The sequence below is a fragment of the Penicillium alfredii genome (assembly GCF_028826965.1).
Source record: "Penicillium alfredii strain IBT 34128 chromosome Unknown utg000004l_segment0_segment0, whole genome shotgun sequence".
NCBI classification, from domain to species: Eukaryota; Fungi; Ascomycota; class Eurotiomycetes; order Eurotiales; family Aspergillaceae; genus Penicillium; species Penicillium alfredii.
The window spans coordinates 3,958,706-3,984,077 of NW_026622701.1; the positions used below are offsets into that span (position 1 = coordinate 3,958,706).

Genomic DNA, 25,372 nt, shown 5'->3' on the forward strand with positions numbered 1-25,372 from the left:
TTACCCAGTCCAGAATCCAGTCCATTCTGGACTGGGTATCAATTGTGACCAGGCAGGACGGAGAGACGGGTCTACTCGGTCCCAGATAGCATGTTGTCGGCTCTCGCCCACTTCCTCATCATGGCTCTCTCCACGACCGACTGTGCCTCGTCCTCGCATTTGGCGAGGTCCCGATCTGCGGTATTTTCTTCAAACACAATGTCCTGTTGCTGCACCTTGACCCACTGCTTGTGTCTCTCGCATCGCTTCTTCGTACAGATACCACGAGTCACGAACGCCATCTCGTCCTCATTATTGTCTTCTTCGTCCATGGCCGTGTCGCCGTCTGTGTCGGTGGCGGGGGCAGGATAGCTCGCAGCCAAGGCCTCGACTGTGCCCTCGGCGAGCGCTTTCTTTCCTGCATCAGAAAGCCGCCATTCGTCGAATTCCTCATCGGCCCATGAGAGGCGCGAATCGAATCCACAAATGTCCTTCCATCCGCCTTTCGGATCGTTTTGTTTCAGTTTCTCTACCACGGCCTTGGACCGCTGGCGCACCAGCGTCACAAAGGTCGACCGAGCCGTCAGCATTTCTTTCCGGTGGAGCAGCTCCTCCCGAAATTTGCGCAACTTTTCGATTTTTGCGGCTTCGTCGCCCGAGTATTCTAGGCCTTTGGCATCGATGTCGAGTCCGAGCTTCTTTCCGCCCCGTGGTTGATCATCGTTGATCCCGGTACCGGGGGTCTTTTGCTCGTCCTCCTCTGGCGGCGGAGAGATGATTCGATCACCGAGCTTGCGGAACTCTTGCGCAGAGGTCACTCCCATGACAGCAGCCTTGAGATCACCGACCGTGAGAACTCCTCCCCTGCTGCCGAGATCTTCCAGTCCTGTCGGGGCAGACTTCAATGTGAGGCGTTGGACTTGGCGACGCATGAATTCATGGCCGTGTTCATCGGAGCAATATTTGCTGGGGTTTTGGCGCGTGACGCGCGCTGGTTTCCGACATTCCGGTAGACGACACATGGGCTTCCAGGTGGTATATCCTTTACCTCGCTCGTGGCAGTTCGGACCTATAGAGGTAGTTAGTTGACATAGAACTTGTGCTTCAGAATCAAGGGGAAAAGACCTACAGATGTACCTGTCAATCAACTCTGCGTCCCGCGGATCAATGTTGACACATTTCCCATGGTACCAGTCCTCACAGTCGCCGTCACAACCGATCATCCAGGTGTGGTTGTCGGGCCGACGGCAAATGCAGAAAACCTCGTTCTCATCGTAGTCCTCATCGTCCGCAGCGGCGGGTCCTCTTCCTCGCTTCTTCGGCTTCGGCTTTTTCTTCTCCTCGGGGGCCGGTGATCCGGCAATCGAATCGGTGCCTTGCTTCTTTCCGGGTATCTTGTCCGTCCGCGACACTGGGGTATTCGAACGGCGCCCATCCAGGCTATCGGCATCCGGATCATTCATCTTGCGCTTCTTGGCTGTAGGTTTCTTCGCCGTGCCTTTCTTGGTGGTGCTGGTCCCGGTCTTTTTGGTTGCAGCCGGCTTGACTGAAGTGGCAGGGGAGGATCGATCCGAGGATGACGCGCGCGAAGTGAGACCCTGCTTAAGGTTGGCTAGCTTTTTCGACGTGGGGTGGTCATCTGCCCCGTCCAGCCCCACAGACTTGGTTTCCAGGTCATCGCTGCCCGGGAAGCTTTCGAGGGCTTCGTTGCCGGGCTCGGTTTTCACTGATGGCGCAGCAACATCTTGGCTGGCGACTATCGGAGTCCCAACCTGCGAAGAAAGACCATGATTTGTGCTCTGTGCGAGGGTATAGTTATCGCTAGGGATGCTGGCAGGATCACTCTCATGCGTATTGACTGTTGTCTTTGTGTCCTCCGCTGACCCGTTCACGTGGGTCCCATTGGCGTCCATCTCCGCCGTCATATCTCGAGGTGCGCTCCCTGTTAGTCCCACTGTGTGCTGCGCGAGCAGCCAGAAACTAAATCCCGGTGCCCAGCAGCTGAAGATTTGTGTGATGTGGGCTCCGTCTATATCGTGTGAAGGGGAGTGCGGGCGGAGAGTTAAATCCACGCAGATTCAATGCAGCCTGTGGGTGGCATTATGTGAATTGCATTGACCGTCATGGACTGGATGTCCGCAATTGAGGCTTAAAGGATATTTTTCAGGGATGCGACCACAGGTAGACAGCCAGGAGGGTCTGTCGCAAGGGTTGGGTTGATGGCTGGGTTTCTGACGGAGATTTGCGCGATGCCTCCACCGCTCGGAGATGTAAGGGTTTCCGGTCCCCGTGAATGGTTGTGGGGATAATTGAGGAGGGAGAGAAAAAGGATATTCAAAAACAATGAAACATGCGACACTCTGAATTTGAATCCACTTCCATGCCCAGGTCTCTGGAATCCTAAGGTCCGCGGACATCGGAGTCGCGGAGGTTTGGATGGGCGCGAAGGCGGTGAGGCTATTCACCGCCCGCGTTTATCGGACTTTGCATCGCCTCGTCCACGCACCTACGAACCCCCATCCATCCCCCCTGGTCTTTACATGTCACAGACTAAACGAACTCCGTACCTGCCTCAATAGGTATGGTTTAAATCTGGCTTAACAGCGCATACTGCATATTTAGATTATGCTCCATATATTACGAAGACCTGAGTCGGACCCCTTAACCTGTTTTCTGCTCCTGACAGCTTCCTTAAAGGCTGCTGTTGCCATGCTTTGATTCTTCCTCACAGGCCATTCAGGATAATATAAATGGACGTTCCTGCATTGCAGCCTATCATGATCATACGATGGCTATCCAAATTGACCATGTTCCAGCCGTGGGAGCATCAAATAACAGTAGAAGATGAGGGCATCGGGATGGTTCGTGGATCATGGATTGTTATTGATCCTTGAACATACAGTATTGGGATCGACTCGGACCCCACGTTGGCCAAGTCTGAACAACCCATGATTTGTAGCTAACCGCGATTGCTTACTCTAGGCATTCAAGTCCATCGATCCCGCGTGTCCTACTTATTGCTCGTATCAGCAGCCCCTGAGGCTCTGGAGTTACTTTGAGTTCCGGTCGTGGCAAAACAATCCATAGGTTGACCTCTAAATCTAGTGCTCTCTTCCGCGCCATCGCTTGCTATTCTGTGTCTAGACATCTGAAGAATTCACCCTGTTGGCCGGGTGAATACAAGGTTGTCCAGCCAGATTTCGTATCTAGTAGGTGAGACCGATATAGCTGGTAATGATTGCTCGTAAATTTATTGCTAAATTTATCCTGAAGAAGGGGACATTGGCCATCCCCAATTCCCCCATTCAACCTTAGATCCCTGCTAGATCAGACCCTAGGAGTGGGCCCGGTGGACAATGATACCCCCACGTCAAGATAGCGTGTCTGTCGATCTCAGCTATCACTGGAAACCTATTTACGATTCTTGTATACCAAAAATGCTACGTTGGAGAAGACCCACTGGGTTGTGTATATTTCTTCTGCCAGGGTTATTCTCAGGACTTTGTTCTGGAGAACTCGTTCAAAATACCAACAAGAGCCTCACTGGAGTCTCTTTAGGCGCAGTCCTATGGCCTGGAGAGTAGTAGCAAGTTATCCATTTACGAAGACAATTCATGAAACAGAATTGGGAATTGGAAATCGAGGGAGCTAACGGGTAAGTAGAGGATGAGATGCTCGATTGACCCACACCATAGGAATTATTATTGGGGGTTCATATGCATAACCGCTGGTACATGCCTATATCTTACGATGCGCACATACAGATACAGACATCATTTCAATCAGAATAATTTGAGATCTTTTTATAGTGAGTAAAATACGCCTTTGCCTAGACTTTGGTGCAAAGTGGGAAGTAGTGGCGAAGCCGCCTGCTTTCTCGTGTACCAAATGGTCTGCTGCCATTCTTTCTCTACACAATCCATGATTTAATGATTGATCTATATCCTTGATAGAAGAAAGGTGTCACCTAGAAGGGTTATCTACAAGACCTACGTACATTTCAAGGGTGAATTTGGTTGTTATTCATGACGACGGAGTTCATCGAATTTATGCGCTGTAGATGTTCGATTTTGGGGCTTCTTACCGCGTTTACAACTACCCAGGCACCAAGAAGTCGAGTACGAATCAGGTTTGGAGGAACTGAATGTAGCAATACTAAAAGTTGAATACAATCGACAAACATACGTTAGCATAGCAATTTACGCGGGCTGAATCTGTTCAGGGGCCGGCTACTGCCAGCGTATTTCCTAGCAGAGTTTGGACCGAACAACGGTCAGCCATCAACCTTTCAAAAGGGCGCTTCAATGCCTCCACAGAGCAAGTATACAGCAAGAGCCCCCACACTGTTCAGCTGAAGCGAAACATCCCTGGTCCTCTAGTCGCTCTCGAGCAGTTTGAGGGTGGGACCGAAGGCATGTAGTACATACCAACACGGAAGACAAGACCCAGAGAGGTTATGTATCTACCTGTAAGTCTATAGTTAGCTGAGAAAATATAGCCCCCATTGAGATTCTCGATTGTCTCATATAAAATACCACCCCCCCCGGGGAAAGCCCATGGGTAGTGTTTAGATCAATCTCGTTCGAGAATTTACCAGGAAAGCTTCCTTTATTCAAGATGCATCTGGTCTCTTTCTTACTCCCTTTTCTGCTTCAGCTGCATTTGCAGAGTGTGGCCTCTCCCATCTCGAAACACCTCGAGAGAGGGTCCAGGCTTTCGCTCTGTAGTGACGAGGACGATATCGCCGAAACCAACGATGCCCCCACGGGCAATAACCCGCCTGGAATCGGCGTTGAGTTTGAGACCGCCACAATCACACTAAAATCAGAAGACTGTTCCGAAAAGAACGTTCTTGCGGCTAAGAGCAAGACGATCAATGGCCGAAAGGGGAAGAATTGGGCTCTCACTGCCGACATTTTGTCCGAGGGCACTCTCGATGCTGAATATGTCCTGGACGGTAAATCGATCAAGTTGAATTCAGGCAGCGCCAAGGAGGCGGCCGAAGCTGTTGCAAAAGATATCGTGAGTGACATGCTTGGAAAGTCTTTTTTTGTTGTTGTTTTTGTTGTTCTCCTCGAATGACTTGCTGACCCGGAGATATACTTCAGAACGACTGGGACCCTCACGAGGACGGGAAGGAAGTGACCATCGACAACAACCCCTGCACATGGAAGATTTCCGGGCCAAAGGAGAAAAAAGGAGGTCACAGCTACACCTGGGCTCCCCAAGTCACGGCTCCACTGCCTCTTGCTGGCCTGTACGACCTCTTGGGCAAATACGTCGCAAAGACGCATTCAGCTCTTCTGCCAAATAGGAGACAGAAGCCTATGATTCACGTTACCAAGGACTTCTTCCAGTCCAAGCCCAATGGACTGGACTCGGGATCAGTTGAGGATGATGTGCTAGGCTTCTTCTCGCTGATCATGTCGTTCGCAAAGGCGTCGTCGGCTAACCCCAATGAACCTATCGAGGAAGACGAAAGTCTGAAGGAACTCACCGTTATCATGCCTCGCACCGACTTTACCTCCATCTATCACAGCGTTAAGAGTTCCATCCCTGGCGATCTTTATCCCATTGTAAAGACCTTGGCCTGCTACAAGAATAACGGCGATGACGTAGAGTAAGTATCACCTTGATACCTTTGAAGTATCCTGCAAAAGCAAGATGCTAACACCGCTCCAGGCTGGACACCGACTTTTGTTCTGGAACTGTCGAGGATCCGAGCCCCAATGGCAATATGGACAAGCAGCGATTTGCCGTTTTCCCAGCGGGTGGCGATTACGAGGAAGTCAAAGTCGAGAAGTGGATTAAGAGTATGCAGAACGGCCCCGCTCCAGATGCTCTCACCAAACTTGACAAGAAGATGGACTCGGCAATTGGCGGGGTGGGCGATTCCATGGAAAATATCTTGGGCTCAGACACGCTCGTCCCTCTCTTTGAATTCCGTCGGCTCAGGAGAACCAAGACCGACGACTTGCCGGCGTTTGTCTCGGAAGCTGAGGAAGAGATTGTCAAATATCACAAGTCGGCAAAGTAGAATTCCCAAATGGAAAAATCCAGAAGCCTCTATGCAAAGTCATACATCAGTGATCATTTCTCTATTGACTATTCCTATTGTATTTAGTACCGTTGGCTGCAATCTACTATTATGAGGAAGCTCATATCTTTCCAATCCCTTCTCCATCCATGTATACTTCTTCGTCGGAGCTCTCGTCCCAAAGTTCTTTTTCAATATCCAGCCTTGTAGGAGGACCCATCCCTCGATGACACAGTGCAAGTGCTTTGAGTGAGGGCTGCCAATGGTCCCATATCACAATCCACCAAAGGTAGCCTTCATACTTGGCCTCAAGCCAAGGCTCATCCGCGTCCTCGTCATGGACTCGCACATATGTCTGCTCGAGACAATGCCAAGCTCTCTCAAGCAAAACATCCCGGTCTGGGGGTCGGCCGCGCTCCACAAGGTGAGTATTTTCGAGGTTCTTTCCTTCTGCCTCAGCAGGAAGCACTTCTTCATGTCCGATGCTCTGTGGCAGCCGGCACATTTCACATAGGTGGTAGAGTTGCTTCACTGTCATGGACTCCAGTCTCCTCTGCGACTCAGCATGATCGAGCTTCAGCATGCCCCAGAGCTGATAATAGGTGCGAATAAACCGGCGACGCTCCGATCGAGTCAAAAAAGGCGGATGGCCCTGACCTTTCCCGTAAAAGGGAGCAGCTGGCAAACCTCCTGCTATAAAAAGAAGTTACCACCATTTTTGGGGGCGTTTGTTTTGGTGGTCGTTTGTCGGCTTACTTTTCACCTTGCAGACAACCTCTTTCTCGAACTGTTGGATGGCCTTTTCGATTATATGCGCATTACGTATCATGCGACGCACACCCAAAGCCGACAGCTGAGAAGACCGACCCACAGAGAAGTCTTGGTCAGCCAAAAACTGGCGAGCATGAGTCTCACAAGGGATGCTTCGGGCTGCCAGGTGGGGATAGATCACAACCGCATTTTCCAGCCAAATCCGTCGCAGCTGGTGGCAGGTCGCGGCGAGGGCAAACACAGTGGGAAACGAGGGTAGAAAACCGAATATTTCGATGAGTAGTTCGACTGGGAAAGAAGGCAAAGAAGGAGAATGAGAATTGATTCCATCTGGCTGTTCCGATGGTTGCATCGTTTCAGAAAGGCAGAACGACCAGGCGTTGTTGTAGAAGTGAGCGGGGAGTTGGGGCGTTCACTACTAATCGTATTTAGGATCCATACATACTATTTACATGTACATCTCCCAAGATACCTGAAAAATTGCAGCCCGGTATGTATAGGACAGCACTGCGTAAACACCTCCACTCGATGCACGAACCTCGGCATCAATTCAATAGCCCTCAATTTGAATAATAAAAGACCTACTCTCTGGAGATTGCAAATAGGATAGAGAATACAAATCATCTTTGAATGGTTCAATCATGATATAAACAACATAGAAAACCTGGCCAGCAGTAGGTCACTCAATGGAAGGCAAGGCAAAAAATAAATTCAAAAACTATATGATGTGCCGCTGGGCTAGCACTCGAAATGAATCAAAATAATAGAATGGAGTGGAAGATAACAGGTGCCCCTTATTCCCTCCATCTCTCCTTGAGCCACTCTCTGAATTACCCAGCTCTCTGTTTGGGGTAGGTTGCAGGGCTGTGTTTCAGTTTCAGACCCCGGAAAGTGATCATCCAAGGCTATACCAAGGTAAGTATGTCGTGGGAACGAATGATCTGGCGAAATTGGAGACCAGTGGAGCAAGGACCAGAGATGTTTGTCTTAGGGCCTGAAACACCACTCAGCGTCAAGATGGTGATGAGCCGCAGCTTTATTGGGTATGATAAACGACACCCAAAAATAGACGCAGCGCAATGAAGAATGCTCACAATTTCCTACGCGCTTCCCTTCACCTCGCTGAATGTCCTTGTGATATGCCGCTGAGACATTACTGTGCTCCCAAGCATAAATCTTGGTTTAGTTACCGAATACATCCGAGTGGTTGTTTACGATAATTCTCATTTCCAGAAAAAAAATTTTTCTCCACGGGCTTCGAGAATGATTTGACCTGAGTAGTCCAGCATAATGACCAGCAAGTCTCAGTTCACGCAGGTGCAACGATCACCCAGGAGGACATCGTCCATGGATAGTTAGGGCAAAAAGGGGTGGTGATATTTGTGCCTGAGATTTTGGGCGCACTTCAACTAGCGCCGGCGTGATTCCGGTCTTCTTAACATCAACCCAAGATTGATAGTCGCATGACTCGTGGGTCAATCATGTCCATACGCCCTACCCCACTTGATTCGTCCTGCCAGGGGGCCATTCCCCACAGGTGGAGAGTCCCTTGGGTTCCTCCAATCTCAACTAACCCCAAGATGGGTGATCGAGTGCGAGCAGGCTGGATTTGACTCTATTTCGTCAGGCCCTGGATCTTACCAACCTGAACCAATCGATCGCTTTGCCCCTGGTTCTTGAAACACACGTGTCTGTCTGCAGCACCTTGGCTCGAGGGTTGGTTCTGCAGCATTGAGTCGCCCGGGGCCCGCTCTCTCTTGTGGGCTAAATGTGCGAGTGGATCCTCGAGGGCTCTGCTTGTTTTCACTCGCGCGACCTTGTATATTCCGTCGTCCGCTCATTGATGAGGTCCCTTGGCGTCATTATTCAGCTTCCGTCACTCGATTTTAAATCGAATCCTTCTGCGTTTATGGGCGCACGTTGGAGTCCCTCGATCGATCTACTCGAGGTTTGGCTAAATTCATCTGCGCCCCTCCATTGCGAACCCCCCATTGCTTCACACGCAACACACGCGGCTGCCGAAAATTATTATCGCGCCTTTCATACCTTACCCACCCACATTGACCGGTGCCCGCGACAGCCTCGGGAACATGCCCACGGCCCCGGACAAGCCGGCCTCCAGCAATCCCCCCGAGCCATCCAACATGCGGTGGCAATTCATCGACGCTTCGAACAACAGCCGGAGTAACCTGACCCAGGTCAAACGTCATGTTATGCAAGAATATATGCGACAGAAGAAAGGCGACTCGCGCAGCAGCGAAAGTGAAGATGATACCAGCCAGCACCCACAAACCAAACTCGGGCGTCCCAAAAGGACTCGGGCGTCCACCCGCAAACTCGAGAGAAAAGATGACGGCAACGAACAGAATTTCCGCAGGTCGACAAGGCAGCGCCGCGCAGCAGCCCGATCCAAAGAAGGCCCACCACTCGATGTTGAAGAAACCGATGGCGTTTTGTTTCCCGAGAGTTCAGCCTCACATCCTTTGCCGAGAGAACATTTTGTGAATGCGCCGTCTCTACCTCTCCGCACATCTCCTATTCAATCCCCTGGGTTTCTTTTTCCATCGCAGGGTGTGGTCGATGTATCCCCACAAAGTGTCCAAAGTCGTACCACCGATTTCAGCAGCCTCGCGTCGTGGTCGTCGGGGCCCACGACACCCCTCGAGTTCATACAGTCACCCCGGTCCATGATGAGTGCAGCGCGCACCGACCCATTCAACTCTCTCCCTCTTGATTTGGATTTAGAAGGACAGAAACTCTTCGATTTCTATGTCAATGATATGCCGGCTTGCTCCTACGGCTCGCATTTCCGGTCAACGAAGGCGCATAATTGGTACACCGCAGTTTTTGTCCCAGAGGCGATGAAAGGCCCAGTCGCGTTCCAGAACACTATTCTCGTCCATGCAGCCAACACCTGGGCCTGGGTCCGCAGTGAGACCGAAACCCGAAACACTCTCCTCCACCGAGACCGAGCGCTCACCATGTTACGCGAGCACCTCACCAACAACCCCCGAGATATCTCCGATGTCGCCATTATCTCGTGTCTAAGTGCAGCGGCCCTCGAGGATTTCGATCCGCGGCCAGGACACAAGGAGATTAGCTGGGTCCATATGCGAGCCGCGCGCCAGATGATCCGAGCCCGCGGCGGCCCGGCGACCTTTGCAAACACGCGCCTCGGGATGCTGATCAATTGGCAAGACTATATCTTGTCGGGGTATGAGACTCACGGGCCCAGCTTCTTCTTTGAACGTGAACCACCTCTATCCCAGTCTTTGCACAATGTCCAGTCGATGCCTTCTCCACCAGATTCTACTTCCTCCGTTCTCTCCGACTTCCCTCCATGTCCAGAGCCCAAGGCATCTTCTCTGATACCCAGTTACGCGGTCTCGTCACCAATTGACGAGCTTCGGCTACAGTGCGAGGAGTTCCTCGACTTCCTGCGACGCTGTGAGCAGCTGGCCCTCTACCACAAAGACAGTACCGAATTCTCGCCCCCAGAGCGTCGCACGGCCGTTCAAGAAACATCACTTCTCTTCCAGATCCTAGCCGCACCCCCAGGAGCACGATTCACAGCCTCCGGCGACCGCAAGCAAATGGTTGCCCGCCTCACCGCCTTGGGTATGCTGAACGCCGCCCTCTGGGACTACCGATACACCCCGGACCGCGCCGCAGCATTCCTGAAGACACTGAACCAAGCCATTGTCGACAGCGAGGTCAGCATGAGCGGCTCTGTCGAAGCGGTCCTCCAAATCCTGCTCGCATGCAACGATGGCGATCCAAACGACTGGCCCGCCGATGCGAGTAATCCAATTGCCACGACACTACCAGAAAATATCCCAGATTACTCGCAGTACTCCCCCACGGCAACGTCCCCCGCCGCGCGCCCGTGGTTTGCCGGCCGCATGCTGAAAATTGCCAAGCGGCTGCGGGCGGAGTCCTGGCATCGCGTGAACGACTTCTTGTTCTCGTGTTTGACCTTGCACCTCCAGGACTCGTCGGTTTTTCTCTGGGAGATTTGGGAGGCTGAGCTCCGTCAAGAAATCCTCGAGGCACCATTGACGAGCTATGTCATGCCTTCTTTGATCGAGTGATTTTTTTTCTGTTCTATTCCGGGGCATTGGTTTTCTTTTTCTTTGCTGTATATTACCATGTACTATCACACTATGTGTTCACAAGCCAGCGTCATATTGTTTCGACCTGTCTGTATATACCCGCTCTCTGACACTATACCCTCCATGATTGATGAATGAAATATCTGAATGCATCTTTGACTGCTACTATAATCATTCAGCACTGTTCCTAGTCACGGGGCCTACAGCATGAGATTATCGCTTTCTCTAAATTTCGTGGTCGTCATTGGCATATCGTAAGGATACGACACAGTGCAAGAAGCCTATCTATATTTATTTTACAAGTTCGTCCTCATCGACATCAGACCCCTTAGAAGGCGTCCCGTTACTACTACTCCCACTACTACTTGTCGTGGGATGCATCGACAGCGGATGCAAGCCCTTATGACGAAGTAGCGAGCGGGGCGGCATCACCGGCCCCGGACTCGGGGTAGCAGCAGGATCCAAGTCCAGCTTCTCCTGCGGGATCCTATCTGCAAAGACATCCTCGACCTCCTCGAGCGAGCGGCCGACCGTCTCAGGATAGAAGCACCAAACCAGGACAGCAGCAGCCCAGTTAAAGCCGACAAAGCAGTAAAAGTACTTGGAGCCGAGGTTTGTGAGCGCGATGGGCGAGCACTGCGCAAACACCAGGTTGAGACTCCAGTTCGTGGCAGTGGCGACGGACGAGCCGCGGGCACGGATGGCCGTGGGGAAGATTTCGGACTGGTAGATCCAGGAGATCAGGCCGAGCGCGGTGTAGAAGAACGAGAAGACGAAGAACATGGCGATGGCGGCGCGTAGCGCGTCTGCGTTGGCGCCGCGGGTGTCGAAATCGATGTAGTGCGCCAACGTTGCTTCCACGCACATGGCTGCGCCCATGCCCAGCAGCGATGGTAGTAGAAGCTTGCGGCGCCCGACTCGGTCGATGAAGAGCATGAAGACCATGTTCCAGAACTGCGCGAGCGCGCCCCAGATCCCGGGGATCATTAGTGAGGTTGTGGTGTTGAATCCCAGGGATTTGTAGAGGCGCGGCCCGTAGGTCTGGATCACATTCGTGCCGGAGCACTGTGTGAAGGCTTGCAGGCCGCATGCCAGGAGGATGCGGCGGCGCCAACGCCCGGTGAGGAAGAGCTGGCGCCATGAACGGACGGCGGTCCGTTGCTCGTGGACGAGGCTGTCGTGGATCTGGTCGAGTTCGTGCTCGATCAGTTGCGTGTTGGTTGCGTCTCGGTTGAGGTGCAGTCGCGTCAGGACTGAGCGGCCGGCCACTTCTTTGCCCTGTGCGATGAGCCACCGCGGGGACTCCGGGAGGAACCACACGCCGCAGGTGAGAATGAATGCTGGGGCGGCTTGGAAGGAAAGTGGGAAGCGCCAGGTAAAGTCTCCTTTGTGGAGGGAGCACCCGTATCCGACCCATTGCTATCCCAATGAGTCAGTGAGGCCCCAGCAACCTTCGGGAGAGGGTTACTTACTGCCACCACGATTCCCAAGCCGATCATGAATTGTTGCATGCTTGCTAAGGAGCCGCGGATGCGAGATGGTGCGACCTCGCTCTGAAAAGGGGTTAGCATCATCGGATCGAATGGCTGAGGATAAGATAAGACCGAGAAAGCCGGGGTAGAAACGTACACAATAGACGGGGATAGTGGCAGACATAAGACCAATTGCCAAGCCCGCGATGAATCGGCCAGCGATCAGCATCGCGATCGTGACGGCACCTCCCTGAAGCGCGGCCCCGAAACTGGCGAGCAGTCCTCCGATGAGGACCACCATCTTGCGCCCATGACGGTCGGAGACATAGGGGGCAAACACCGAGCCGATAATTGCGCCTCCTAATCAATTGAGATTAGATATAAGAGGAAGATCGATTTTTGCCGGACCATGATCTTACCGTTGTACGATGAAACGATGCCCCCGGTCGCGGCATCAGATAAGCCAGGCGAACCGAACCGCTGCAGGAACGCATCCTGGCTGATACTCGACGAGATGACGCCGGAGTCGTAGCCGAACAGGAATGAACCCAGGGCGGCAAAGGCACAGCAGAGCGAGACAAGGACGAAAGCCATGGCTACATTGCTTGAAAGACTGGATTTCCAGCAATCCGTTGGAGAGTAGCCATGGAAAGGATTGAGGGGGAGTCGGATAATTGATAATTATAGGCAAAAAAAGAACAGAAAAGTCCCAGAGCGCGCCGGAATGCGTGGGGAAGTGGGACGTGCTCAAGGGGGAGAGATGCGATCGCGAACAATGTAATCAAGTCTCTGCCCCTTACACTTTTGATGCTTGATACTTGATCCTCGAGTGTAAATTGCGTCAATTGCAGTTTCACAAATGCCGAGAAGTGGGGGGAGCTGTTCATTCTTCAACGCGTCGCAGGGCTGAGCTTTTGTTTCGTTCTATGATCGCCCTGAATGCTAGTTCTGTCGTTCCCCTTCTCTTGCCCTCTCCTGTTCTCCGTTTCCCGGGCATGCACGCTGAAATGCCCCCTGCAGTCTAAATGCCACTATGAGATCATGCGACTATCGAATATACTAGACTAGACTATACGAGTCGCTGACCTCGCTTGACTTCGGCTTTAGGAGGTATAGTCGAGAGTAAGAGTGATATATTTCAGAGGCTTATTATTTACTTAATGTATCGCATAAGTTATGGTAAGTACTACTTACTATTTCTCTCCTCTGCTTCGACTAGATTATATTTGATATTTTATTTACTTTGTATAATAATAATAATAATAATTTTACTTTTATTCCAGAGAAATAGGCCTACGCAAAGAAAAGATTGACTCAAGAAACCTGAGCTAATTACTCAAAAACCAATATATCCCGCGGTTTTTTTTTTCAGATATATTGTAAGTTCTCAACCATCCTATCCATGGATACTATACATACCGGGCTGTAACCCCCGAGCACCGAGCCCCCGGCGTTCCCGTCTGGCAGGCCGAGGGGCCGAGAGTATGCGAGAACGAGGATGGGTTCGGTCTTTGCTCCCGAGTGAAAATGCCTCAAATCAGAAAAGAAAAAGAGAAAAAAGTGCACAGACACGTCTCACGCCAAAAGGTCCGAGGGGGGCGCTGACTCACAGAAACCGGGGTTGCTCTCCAAATGGGACCTCCAAGGTAGATTCCATGGGGTTTGCTAGTCTTTCTTTTCTTTTCTTCTTTTCTTCTTTTCTTCCATTTCTTCCATTTCTTCTTCCAAGCCAAAGAGAAAAAGAGAAAAAGAAGGTCCACACCGCCCTCGACTTATTTCATCATCCAGTGGATCCCCGCCGCATTATTCATCTTCTTATTCTTCGCATTATCTCGCTCGCATTTCCCTGTGCTTTTGCGACTTGATACGTTTCAGGAATTTCCCTAGCAAGGGCGATAGCAGTTTACATTGCCAAGCTCCATCTCCTTACATGAATCCGTGCACCGTTCGACTTTCCTTCTATCCAGAGTCATGGCGACGACGAGCCCTCATTCGGGCGACGAGGATGATTCCGCAGCCTTGAATGACCAGTACCTGCACGACGATGTCGATCCGCATTCCCACGACACGTCTATTCACAACTCCCCCGTGGACCCCAAATTAACCCCTCAGTCGTTGCCCTTGCAGAAAAGGCGGAGAGTCGGGCGCGCTTGCGACGAGTGTCGCCGAAAGAAGATCAAGTGCGACGGCAAGCAGCCATGTACCCATTGTACAGTCTATAGTTATGGTGCGATGATCGCTCGATCTTCTTTTCTTTTTCTGCAGTCACACGTGGCTAACCCCGACATTCCACAGAGTGTACTTATGATCAACCTTCCAACCGCCGTCGGAATCCTGCCCCGCAGTATGTCGAGGCCCTCGAGACTCGTCTGCACAAGGCCGAGGCCCTCCTCCGGACCGTTCTCCCTGACATCAATCTCGATGACCCGCAACTAGATGTGCATGCAGCCGAGCAGAAACTCGCTGCTCAGAAGAGGCAAGCGACAGGGGGTAGCAAACCGTCGGGGACACAGGCCGAGGCCGCACCGGACGGCGGGGACGAGTCGCTGCTCGAAACTATGGTCGACAATTCAGGCTGCTTGGATCGCGACGATCAGGGACATTGGGACTATCACGGACACACCTCGGGAATCATCTTTGTCCGCCGGCTGCGCAAACAGCTGGGCGCGGCGGAGATCGCCGGGCCCATAACGCGACCACACTCGATGACGCACATGCTGGAAAGCCCGAAATCCGTCTCGGAGTCCCCCCAGGACGCATCCATCCAATTCACACACGACCTGCCGCCGCGGGCGGTCGCTCGTCGCCTATGCCACAATGCGCTTGACGATGCCTGTTCTTTGATGCGCTTTGTGCATGAACCCTCTTTCTTCGCCAATCTCGATCGCATCTACGATACCTCGCCTGACCAATTCACCAATGAGGAAAACTCGTTTTTGCCGCTCCTCTATATCGTCATGGCTGTTGGGTGTCTGTTCTCAGATGACGGAGCCGGGACCCTCGACCAAGCCGGCTATGAGGGCGCGATTGGCCAAGGGTATGGTGTTTGGACTCTCTCATTCCCCTTGTCATGAATTGTCAGCTGATCATATCTCGAGATAGGTTTCAATTCTTCAAGGCCGGCCGGCAACTACTGGAGGTCACAGATTGCCGCGATCTGACATCGCTGCAGGGGATTTGTTTCATGGTGCTTTTCCTCCAGTCTTCGGCCAAGCTGAGCACATGCTATTCATATGTCGGCATCGCCCTTCGCTCCGCACTACGATTGGGCCTGCATCGCACAGTGGCCACTGACTTTAACCCCATTGAGCGAGAGCTGCGCAAGCGCATCTTTTGGGTTGTCCGTAAAATGGACGTCTACGTCAGCACACTTCTGGGTCTTCCTCAGATGCTGAGCGACGACGACATCGATCAAGAGTATCCGTTGGAAGTGGACGGGGACTTCATTACTGCGTCAGGTATTACACAGATGCCGTCAAATCACACCCCCTTGATGGCGGGCTCTAATGCCCACACGCGTCTTTCAAATATCATTCTCAAGGTGGTGAAATACATCTACCCTGTCAAGAATGCTCGGTATCGTTCCAAATCAGATCAGCGATACATGGTGAGCCATTCCAAGATCCGTGAAATCGAGCGTGATCTTCAAGGTTGGATGGAAGAACTGCCTGCGGCTTTGCGTCCAGGCACGGAAGTCTCGCCACAGTTGGAACGGTGAGTCTTTACCTTATTCTCTAGTTAGATCCCTGGATTTTACTGATCCCTTCCAGTATCCGACAACTGCTACGTATCAGCTACGCCCATGTGCAAATGGTCATGTATCGCCCATTCTTACATTACGTTTCTGGGGGATCCCAGGCGCGGGGTGTGGACAAGCGGTCCTATGCTTGCGCGGCGGCGTGTGTCAGTGTATCCCGGAACATTGTCCACATCACCACCGGAATGCAAAAACGAGGTCTGCTGAATGGCTCGTTCTGGTTCACAATGTACACGACCTATTTCGCCATTCTCTCTCTGATCTTCTTCGTGATCGAGAACCCCGACTCGCCGACTGCCAAGGACGGGGTCCTCAAGGATGCCATGGAAGGCAAAAACACCCTGGCCGGGTTGGCCAAGAAAAGCATGGCCGCGGACCGGTGCTCCCAGAGTCTGACCGTAAGTGTTTCTCCCATAAAATGCCCCCGCGAAGAAATTAGCTTACAAAGTATATAGTGCCTGTTCAAGACTTTGCCTGAGATGTTGAAGAACCGTCAGAGTTCCAAGGCCCCCGTCAACCTCAAGCGACCGGCCCCGTCCAACCAATCTGTCGAGATCGAAACCAAGCCTACGCCGTCTACGCAAACCCTACCTCACCGATCCAGTGCATTCCCGACGCAAATGATGCCCCAGTCCACCATGCCCGGCACTCCAACCCGTCGGCAAGCAAGCAGTGATAATACGCAAACTCGGTCCACAGACAGTGGTAGCCAGTCAGCTTGGATGGCGTCGACTCCGGAGCTGCTCACGGAAACCATGTCTACACCAGAACAAATCTCTTCAGCGGGCTCTCTGAATCCTCCTTTTTCCAACCAAGAACCATCGAGCCTGGCTTGGGCTCAGCAGTTCAACAACCCCGCCAGTCTCCCAGACCTCATGCCCATCATGTTTCCCTCCGATGACCCATTCGCATATCCCACACAACCCATGTCCACCCTGGAAGATGACCACTTCCGACACGACCACACGGGAATGCAATCAACCCAATATCCCTTCGATTCGGCACCGCAGCCAACGGGAATGGCACCCACCACGCCCAACGACCCATCGGGTGCTGGCATTTCCACTCCCACCTTCGATGCTTTCACAAAATTTCCGAACCTCCCCGTTAACACTCCGATCAAATCGTCGGTGCCGAGCCGTCTCCAACCCGTGACGCAACCCATGGGCTCCCGTCTTCAATCCCCGATTTCACAGGCACAGACCCCCAACGAAGCCCTTGGTAGTCCGGACCTGGTGTCAATCCCGAACCAGAACTTTGTGTGGCAGGGCTACAACTTCCAGCCCACAAACGTCTCCACGGGTCTGACACCCCAGCAAAACCCGCCGGCTCCTAATGGACTACAGGGTTTCAGCATGGGCATGGATGAAAATACCATGGAACCGAGTATGGATCTTGGAATCTCGTTTGACGATCTTTTTGGAAACAATGCTGTCCCCCGCCCTGGCAATGCGGAGTCGAATGATGATTGGACGCAATGGATGAATGCTGGCGTTTGAGATTGATGTCTTGGCGATTTCTTTCTTTTCTTTTCGTTTTACGAGGATATGCAAATTCACGAGGGAGAAAAAAGTTCGGTGCATAGGCTGGTTTACATACCTGGTTGGGCGGTGCAAGTTGGAATTAGGGCGTGCTTTGGGCTTGTTTATGTTTGTCATTATCTGGATATATCGATTTCCGAGCTTGCTTTTCCAGATATTCATTGCCTAGTATATACTGGAATTAGGATTGCTCATCCCAAGTAGAACCACATTTCAAGGTTCACTGTTTCCCCATAGGACAACAAGTAAAAAAACAGTCCAAACATATGGACACAACGAATGCCTGGCAAGGCCTCTGCCGCTTCTCATTTTCTGCAGCCCCTTGTCTACGTCTGTCTTTTATAGTGCCCGAAAAGGTAAAACTTGTGAAATAACACAAGGCGTTATTCAGAGTATGCCTCAAATTCAAGATGCCCATCAGACAGGCGTGGCCAAGTCCACTACTCGACCTTCCAATCGAGATCGTCCTCTTGATAGTAGACATTCTGGCCACACGAGACGTCGGCTCATTTCTACGCACAGCACGGAGATATGCTAGCATCCTCGATTCCCACCTTTACCAACGAGCACACAGCCATATCTGCGCCGACGGAAACACTGTCCTCGAATGGGCCACGACAAGGAATTAAACACCTGTAATCCGCTAACTGCTAAGGAAAACCAGGCACGCGCCTATTTCGCTTGAAGCGACAAACAAAGCACTATGTCTCACCGTACAGGCCGGACTGCCTGGTATCATCGAGCTTTTAGTGGGCGCAGGCGCGGATCTATTGTCTGCGATAGATATGGGACCGGGATTCGACATGTAGCGCCTTGCAACTTGCTGCCGGGGATGGCCATGAAGCAGCTGCTTGGTCTGGCATATGTTCGGCTTGCATTTGATATTGGATCATATCGCATCTTGCAGTCCCGGGATCCGGTCCAGATCGCACACAGACTTCTCCAAGTACCGCGTCTCCCGGCCGGACCTCATCTGCTTCCTGCCATACTACATGTGACACACGCGCTGAGCATTCCCGTCAAGCTGGGGGTTGAATTTGTGGCTCGCAGCCATGCTTTTGTTTGGAGTATCCAGTATTCGCTGTGTAGGTTCGAGTTTGCCGTTTTTATTAGCAAATGACTGTATTGTATAGGGGACTGTCAAACTCGGCGACCGCTTGATGGTATGTTTATCCGAAGCATAGTTTTACTTGGATATACAGTTATTACACCGTTTCCCGTTTCTTTCGTTGGACAATGATGCAAAAGTCGAGGATAATGCATGCTGACATTGCCGTGTTGCAGACCACGAATCTCGCTTGATCGGTGGGATCACCGATAACGTCGAAGAGGGACGCAATTCCAGTGACGAGGATTTGTTTCCTGGTCCCGTATCGCCTTCTGACTGTGCCTACTTGGCCTTTGCTGCTGTCAAGCTGTGGGCCCGGCTCATCAAGGGCAATGAACAATGGGTGATGCTGAGGATGATTGGGGAGAGTCGTGATATCTATGCCGACTTGTGTCGGGACCGGCATATCTCCCAACTGGAAGATGCATCATACCTGTGCTTTGCATAGCGAAAGCGACGCAGTTTTACCAGAAGTAATCCGCGCGCTGTCGTCTATTACTATCCGGAAACCTATGGTTAGGCTTCAGCGCGACCCATTCTAACCCGAACCTAATCTACTCCTTTTATTCAAGAATGGCCGGTTGAAGTAGAGAGTATGTCTGATAATTAGAGTTACCACCGGGTTTTGAAACCTAACATTAAAATCTACTAGATCACATCAAGAATAAGAATAGCTTCACAATCTTCGTTTTACTTATAGTATATTATTTTGTATTAGGAGCCAGTGTGGGGTCAACCAAAGGAGGTATAATTCTCGTCTAGATCCCTGCCTTGTCTGATAAAGGTGAGTGCCCAGCCGGGCCAGCTTAAAGAAGAATCTGAGACGTCACATAAGTAGTAAGTCGGGCGATTCTTGTGTGGATTACTTCAGCCAAGTATTCCAGCCGGCCTGAATGTCCTGAACCAATTTACACTAGATTCAAAATATGTGCCTAACAGAAATAGCCCGTAGAGAACACTTGGATACCTCTGAACTGGATGTTACAGTATGGATCTGCGTCATTAGGGCTTGGCTGCGCCAAATCGCGGCATCGCGCTAGAGCTGACCCACATCGACCTCATCTCAGTCTCGACCTTTTCAACTTCATATCGAAACGACATGGCTCTCCCTGGGCACAAAGCAATCGCTTCCACTCATTTTTTATTTGCATAATAGACCCGATATTTACTTCCAAGCCAACCCGAGTCTTCCGTGCACGTCCGGCTCGGTCGCATAAAGTCCTAACCTCTCCTCGACCGACCTTGTATATTATTTATTTATTTATCTATTTCTGCATATCTTTTTGATTCGGGCTATTGTGATTGGTAACCCCCAATGACTTCGGTTCCGAAACTGTCGACCGTGATATCGTGGTTCTTCTACTTGATCCCGGTATACCTCTTCGTCCTCAACCCGCTTCTCAGCCAGATTTTCCCCGGGCCGATATCGGTTTCTTCCGATGACGGCGATACCTTTGACGAGTTCGATAAGACCGCCGCCCCGGCATTGAACCTCGCCGACGATAGCTTTATCAGCCCGGAGGATGGTGTGCCGTCGAATTGTCCCGGAGAGGGCGATGGGTACCACGTGCATCTCTTGTCGCGTGAGCCGTTGGTGATGTATATTGAGAATTTCCTGAACCATGAGGAGGCAGGCCATCTTGTTGATGTGAGGTAAGAAGCCATTCTATGAAAAAGAGTAGTGAAGGGGGGGGGGGGGGGATGGCAGGAGAGTAGCTAATCTATTTGCGTTGTTTGTCACAGTGTGAATAAATATACCCCTTCCATCGTCTACGACGGCATCAACGAACGAGTCGATCCCTCCAAACGCCTTTCGGACCGCGCTCTCCTCGATCGCGACGACACCGTACGTTGCCTCGAAGAGCGCGCTCGCGCCTTCCAGGGCTGGCGCCCACACCTTTATATCGAGCGCATGTGGGCGCAACGCTACAACGCCTCGGGCCATTACCGGCACCACTTCGACTGGACTGGGTCACTGGCCCACGGCGGTGACCGTCTCAGCACATTCATGGTCTACCTGGATGCAGACTGCACGGGTGGCGGGACGAATTTCCCGCGCCTGCGCATGCCGCCGGGGAAGCAGTGGTGCCGGTTCCTGGAGTGCGAGGAGGACGGCCAGCATCCGCCGCCGGGAATCACGTTCAAGCCTATCAAGGGGAATGCGATCTTTTGGGAGAATCTGCGCCCGGATGGGACGGGGTACCCGGAGACCTGGCATGCGGCGTTCCCGGTGTCGTCGGGGACGAAGGTGGGCTTGAATATTTGGAGCTGGTACCAGCCGCCGAAGAGAAAGCAGCGTCAGGGGTAATGCGAACGAGAGACATCCTTATCCTAGAACATAAAATCAACATCGATTGAATTTGGAAAGACAACCAAGAGGACCAAGAAGCCAAGCGGGAGACGAGCTGGATCCGGGCGCGTCTTGGAATTCTTGATTGCGCAGAGTTCCAGCGCAAGTGCCATGGGATTTTTTTTTCCCATTGTTGTAAGACCGATTCGCGCCACCGTGTCCGACACGAACTCACGTAGACTGTCCGATGGAATCATGGGCACAGCATCATTCGTGAACCCCCCTTCCCCCTCGGCCCCCCTCGACTCTGGCTCGGTAAAATGGGGGTTGGCCGAGGAATCCAGTGAGGCATGCCACGAGGAGAAAACAGGCAGCCGTATTCTTCCGGATTCATCCGCTCAGGCCATGGTGATGCCGAGAGATACCAAGACCCAAGACTCTCCCTCCTGTCTTGGTTCTCGGAGCGGGAAATGGCGCGAGGAAACACTTGGCTGCCAAGAGGCATAGCCCCAAGGGTACGAGTCCTTGGCATTGAGTTGCCTATTACCACAACTCCATCGTGATCCATGGTTTGAAAATGTGCTTCCCTCTTTCTCTCTCAAGGGTGTCTTCGCCCGAGTCAATTCTACCCGGGGGATTGGGCCCCGGGGCGATTCATTTGTGTTGGCTTAGGCCACCGTATTCAGGTGGTAAATTACCAAAGTTACCACATGTCCAGTACCGGGACTCGGGCCACCGATGGTCCCCGGAGAAATAGATTATCCGGCTTCACACACCATCTTTTTGCTCAGTCAAGTCCATCGTAGCTTCCTAAGTATTCCCTGCTGATTTGTTTCTCAGCACCAAACCTCAACAAAATGCGACCTTAAAACCCCCCAATCCCGGAGAGGGGGGTATGCGGTATTGGTACCGGGTGAGATGGAATGCAGGCGCACAGCCCCTCGTTTCTACCCGGGGGGCCCTGGTCCATGGTCAGCCAGTCACAGGCCATGGCGCAACGCCAGTCGGGGCTTGGGGTCCGCACCGACTCTTGGCCCGGTCTTGTCGTCTTGTCTCGTCTTGTCCCTTTCTTGTCACGCCTCCGCCCGGCTCAGCAAAGCGGCCTTTTCTGGGCAAGGCTCGGCTCTTTTCCTCTGAACTTCCCCCACTGTTTCGTTGCGTGTTGTTGCGGAGAGGCCTTTCCCAAGACTTTCCCCCATTTCTTCCCTCACTTTTCTTTCTCTGGCCCTCTTGTCTTCTGCCCCTTTTCTTATTTCACTTTCCCCTTCATGCTCGTCTGACAAGAGCGCTGTCATTTTGTGAGACGCTTGATCACTACTATTTCTTTCATCGTCACTGGCCAGCTCGTGGCTTGATTTTCTCGGTTTTGTCATTTCATCCCATCTCTTATTGTCATCTGAGCCTGGCCATTTCCGCCAGCACAAGAATCCATTTCTTGGCAACATGACGGAGAACAACATTCCCCCTTCTACCGCGACGGCGCATGCCACCTCGCTGCCGGCCCCCGTTGCTGGCGCAGAGCAGGCTCAGATTGTCCCGCAGGCATCCACACCGGCATCAGTGACTGCAACGGCTGCCGCTGCCAGCGCTGCCGTTAACAGCCCCCCAATGAATGGCACCGGCGAGCAGTTGCCCTGCCAGTGGGTGGGATGCACGGAAAGGAGTCCCTCGGCCGAGGCACTCTACGTAAGCTGATCTCGACAGAATTATGGGAGGGTCGTGGGAGTGCTAATACCAAATCTAGGAACATGTCTGTGAGCGCCACGTCGGCCGCAAGAGCACCAACAACTTGAACTTGACCTGCCATTGGGGCACTTGCAACACCACCACCGTCAAGCGTGACCACATCACCTCGCACATCCGAGTCCATGTGCCCTTGAAGCCACACAAGTGTGATTTCTGTGGCAAGGCCTTCAAGCGTCCCCAAGATCTGAAGAAACACGTCAAGACCCATGCCGACGACTCGGAGATCCGGTCCCCTGAACCCGGACCGGGCTTGAAGCATCACCCTGATATGATGTTCCCCCCGAACCCCAAAGGTTGGTCGATTTTCCAGGATTTTTTTTTTCCTTCAAGCTTTTGCCGCCCAGCAGCCAGATTTTCTATGTCTATGGCGCGGGTGTCACCTTCTGGCCGGAATTTTAATTTTCAAAGCCTTGGTGGATCCAGGAGGATCTATCTCCCTTATCTAGAATCTGGAGCTTTGCGTTCGCAAACTTGGATCTACCCACCCGTTCAACCGCTGACTGAATGCTATGACACTCCAGGCTACGCCGCCGCTACCCACTATTTCGAAGGCCCGATCAACGCTGTCTCAAGCCCGGCATACACGCATGGGGCTCCGCAGTACTACCAGCCGCACCCGGCGCCACAGCCCGCTAACTCTCATTCTTATGGTAACGTGTACTACGCCTTGAGCCAGGGTCAAGATGGCAATCATTCCTACGATCGCAAGCGTGGTTACGACGCTCTGAACGAGTTCTTTGGCGATCTGAAGCGCCGCCAGTTCGACCCTAACTCGTATGTCGCGGTCGGCCAGCGCCTGCAGGGTTTGCAGTCGCTGCAGCTTCCGATTCTGAATGGCCCAGTCTCGGACTACCAGCCCATGGTCGCATCGGTCCCTGTTGGCGGTGGTGGATACAGCCCCGGTGGCTCGCACGCCCCGGCCTATCATCTCCCGCCCATGTCCAATGTCCGGACCAAGAGTGATCTCATCAACATTGATCAGTTCCTGGAGCAGATGCAGAACACCATTTACGAGAGCGAGGATAACGTGGCTGCCGCTGGTGTCGCTCAGCCGGGTGCGCACTACGTGCAGGGTGGTATGAGCTACCGTACCACCAACTCTCCTCCGAGCCAGCTGCCGCCTAGCCATGTCTCGGCGGCCACCTCGGCTCCCATGATGTCTGCCACCTCAGCCCACTCTCCCTCCACTGGCACGCCCGCCCTGACGCCGCCCTCGAGCGCGCAGTCATACACTTCCAATCGCTCTCCTATCTCCTTGCCTCACACCCACCGTGTCTCGCCGCCGCATGAGAGCGGTGCCGGCATGTATCCCCGCCTGCCTTCGACTACTGTCTCGGACAGCATGACTGCAGGGTACCCGACCGCGTCTAGTGCTGCACCCCCTCCACCCTGAGCGGAGCATTCGAGCACGATGACCGACGCCGCTACACTGGAGGCACCTTGCAGCGTGCGCGGCCGGCCGAGCGGGAGCTTAATGAAGACAGCATGGACACGTCGCATGATGGCAAGGAAGACCGCGACCGCACTCCTACCGGCAAGGAGCGTGTCCCCATTTCGGAGAGTCTGATTGACCCCGCCCTTTCCTTGGGCACTTCGCCCGACCCCGAGCAGGAGGCTGCACAGCGCACGGCCCAAGCCGCCACCGAAGTTGCTGAGCGCGATGTCCCTGTCGGTTGGTTGGAGAAGGCGCGTTTGATCGACCATTTGCGTCGGTTGGTCTCGAACCTTATGCAGAACGACCGTGAGGTGGAGTCTCCCAGCTACCGTGAGCAGTCCACTCCGGCACCGGGTGATGCCATGGTTGGTATTGAAACTGCCAGTACGCGAGCCTCTCCCGAACGACCCCAGGAGGAGTCTACCAAGCCCGCGGGCGAGATGGTTCTTTATCCGACGCTGCGCGGCGTGGACGAGGATGGCGACTCCAAGATGCCGGGCGACGATGCCTAGGCCTGCATGCCGGTCTTGGTTCTCTATCTTAACGCCGTCACGAATTATTTTCTCTGCTGCCTACCAATTTTCCTCTTGTTTTTTTTTTCCCTCCCCAGGTTGTTTTTATTTTTTGTCGTCTTCGACTTTTCCCGGCGATGGATCCAGTCTTTTTGTTTCTTTCTGCTCTCGTTTGCTTTTCTCGCCAGGCCTCCGGATCTTCAAGGCCCGGATTGTCCCCTCTCTTCTCTTTAGTTCCCATTTGTATGATTAGGGCTTCGGTGCACAATTTGACACTTGTTTACTCGTGGACATGTTTGCGTCTGTGGATCCTCTTCTCGTACCCCGGAGACGATCGCGCAAGGTTACATAGGGATCTGAGACTCGACTCCGATCGACATGTCAAACCCCAATGGGGCAAGGCAACATTCCAGCGGGGCTAAACTGCATCCGGGGCAGTGACGCAAACGATCCTTATCATGCCAGGGCCCGGCGATTTTGATTTCGAAGAGTATGAGTCGAGGGAAGTCGAGGATAGCTATTCAATAAACATAGCTTGTTAGTATTAGCTGAAGAACCAGACGATTGATTGAAGTTGTTATTTGTATCGAGTCATGTTTGGAATAATTATTT

The 25,372-nt window shown here is 52.6% G+C and overlaps 9 protein-coding genes across 9 annotated transcripts; 6 read left to right on the forward strand and 3 right to left on the reverse strand.

The window, feature by feature from the left end:
• Window positions 1-71: 71 nt before the first annotated feature.
• On the reverse strand, window positions 72-1,904 carry NUU61_003176 (putative PHD transcription factor; the record flags this gene model as incomplete). The annotated part of the gene is made up of 1 exon (XM_056653758.1): window positions 72-1,904. One exon carries the CDS (start codon window positions 1,902-1,904, stop codon window positions 72-74), a length of 1,833 nt encoding a protein of 610 aa, XP_056514825.1.
• A 2,692-nt stretch (window positions 1,905-4,596) lies between these two features.
• On the forward strand, window positions 4,597-6,016 carry NUU61_003177 (uncharacterized protein; the record flags this gene model as incomplete). The annotated part of the gene is made up of 3 exons (XM_056653759.1): window positions 4,597-5,001; window positions 5,088-5,599; window positions 5,662-6,016. The coding sequence occupies 3 exons, from the start codon at window positions 4,597-4,599 to the stop codon at window positions 6,014-6,016; spliced, it is 1,272 nt and encodes a 423-aa protein (XP_056514826.1).
• Window positions 6,017-6,137: 121 nt separating this feature from the next.
• NUU61_003178 (F-box protein) lies at window positions 6,138-7,139 on the reverse strand (the record flags this gene model as incomplete). Its single annotated transcript, XM_056653760.1, has 2 exons — window positions 6,138-6,709; window positions 6,773-7,139. 2 exons carry the CDS (start codon window positions 7,137-7,139, stop codon window positions 6,138-6,140), a joined length of 939 nt encoding a protein of 312 aa, XP_056514827.1.
• A 1,738-nt stretch (window positions 7,140-8,877) lies between these two features.
• Window positions 8,878-10,878, forward strand: NUU61_003179 (sigma-70 region 2 family protein; the record flags this gene model as incomplete). Its single annotated transcript, XM_056653761.1, has 1 exon — window positions 8,878-10,878. One exon carries the CDS (start codon window positions 8,878-8,880, stop codon window positions 10,876-10,878), a length of 2,001 nt encoding a protein of 666 aa, XP_056514828.1.
• A 312-nt stretch (window positions 10,879-11,190) lies between these two features.
• NUU61_003180 (sugar porter family MFS transporter) lies at window positions 11,191-12,965 on the reverse strand (the record flags this gene model as incomplete). The annotated part of the gene is made up of 4 exons (XM_056653762.1): window positions 11,191-12,318; window positions 12,372-12,452; window positions 12,529-12,731; window positions 12,791-12,965. 4 exons carry the CDS (start codon window positions 12,963-12,965, stop codon window positions 11,191-11,193), a joined length of 1,587 nt encoding a protein of 528 aa, XP_056514829.1.
• Window positions 12,966-14,339: 1,374 nt separating this feature from the next.
• NUU61_003181 (putative C6 transcription factor (Mut3)) lies at window positions 14,340-17,627 on the forward strand (the record flags this gene model as incomplete). Its single annotated transcript, XM_056653763.1, has 5 exons — window positions 14,340-14,598; window positions 14,667-15,408; window positions 15,474-16,085; window positions 16,142-16,526; window positions 16,584-17,627. Coding segments are annotated over 5 exons (3,042 nt in total), but the record flags the coding sequence as incomplete, so codon positions are not given.
• An 874-nt stretch (window positions 17,628-18,501) lies between these two features.
• NUU61_003182 (uncharacterized protein) lies at window positions 18,502-19,225 on the forward strand (the record flags this gene model as incomplete). The annotated part of the gene is made up of 3 exons (XM_056653764.1): window positions 18,502-18,754; window positions 18,803-18,832; window positions 18,954-19,225. 3 exons carry the CDS (start codon window positions 18,502-18,504, stop codon window positions 19,223-19,225), a joined length of 555 nt encoding a protein of 184 aa, XP_056514831.1.
• Window positions 19,226-20,092: 867 nt separating this feature from the next.
• NUU61_003183 (oxidoreductase, 2OG-Fe(II) oxygenase family) lies at window positions 20,093-21,085 on the forward strand (the record flags this gene model as incomplete). The annotated part of the gene is made up of 2 exons (XM_056653765.1): window positions 20,093-20,430; window positions 20,521-21,085. The coding sequence occupies 2 exons, from the start codon at window positions 20,093-20,095 to the stop codon at window positions 21,083-21,085; spliced, it is 903 nt and encodes a 300-aa protein (XP_056514832.1).
• A 1,425-nt stretch (window positions 21,086-22,510) lies between these two features.
• pacC (putative C2H2 transcription factor PacC) lies at window positions 22,511-24,760 on the forward strand (the record flags this gene model as incomplete). Its single annotated transcript, XM_056653766.1, has 4 exons — window positions 22,511-22,753; window positions 22,812-23,106; window positions 23,335-24,166; window positions 24,208-24,760. 4 exons carry the CDS (start codon window positions 22,511-22,513, stop codon window positions 24,758-24,760), a joined length of 1,923 nt encoding a protein of 640 aa, XP_056514833.1.
• Window positions 24,761-25,372: the final 612 nt, after the last annotated feature.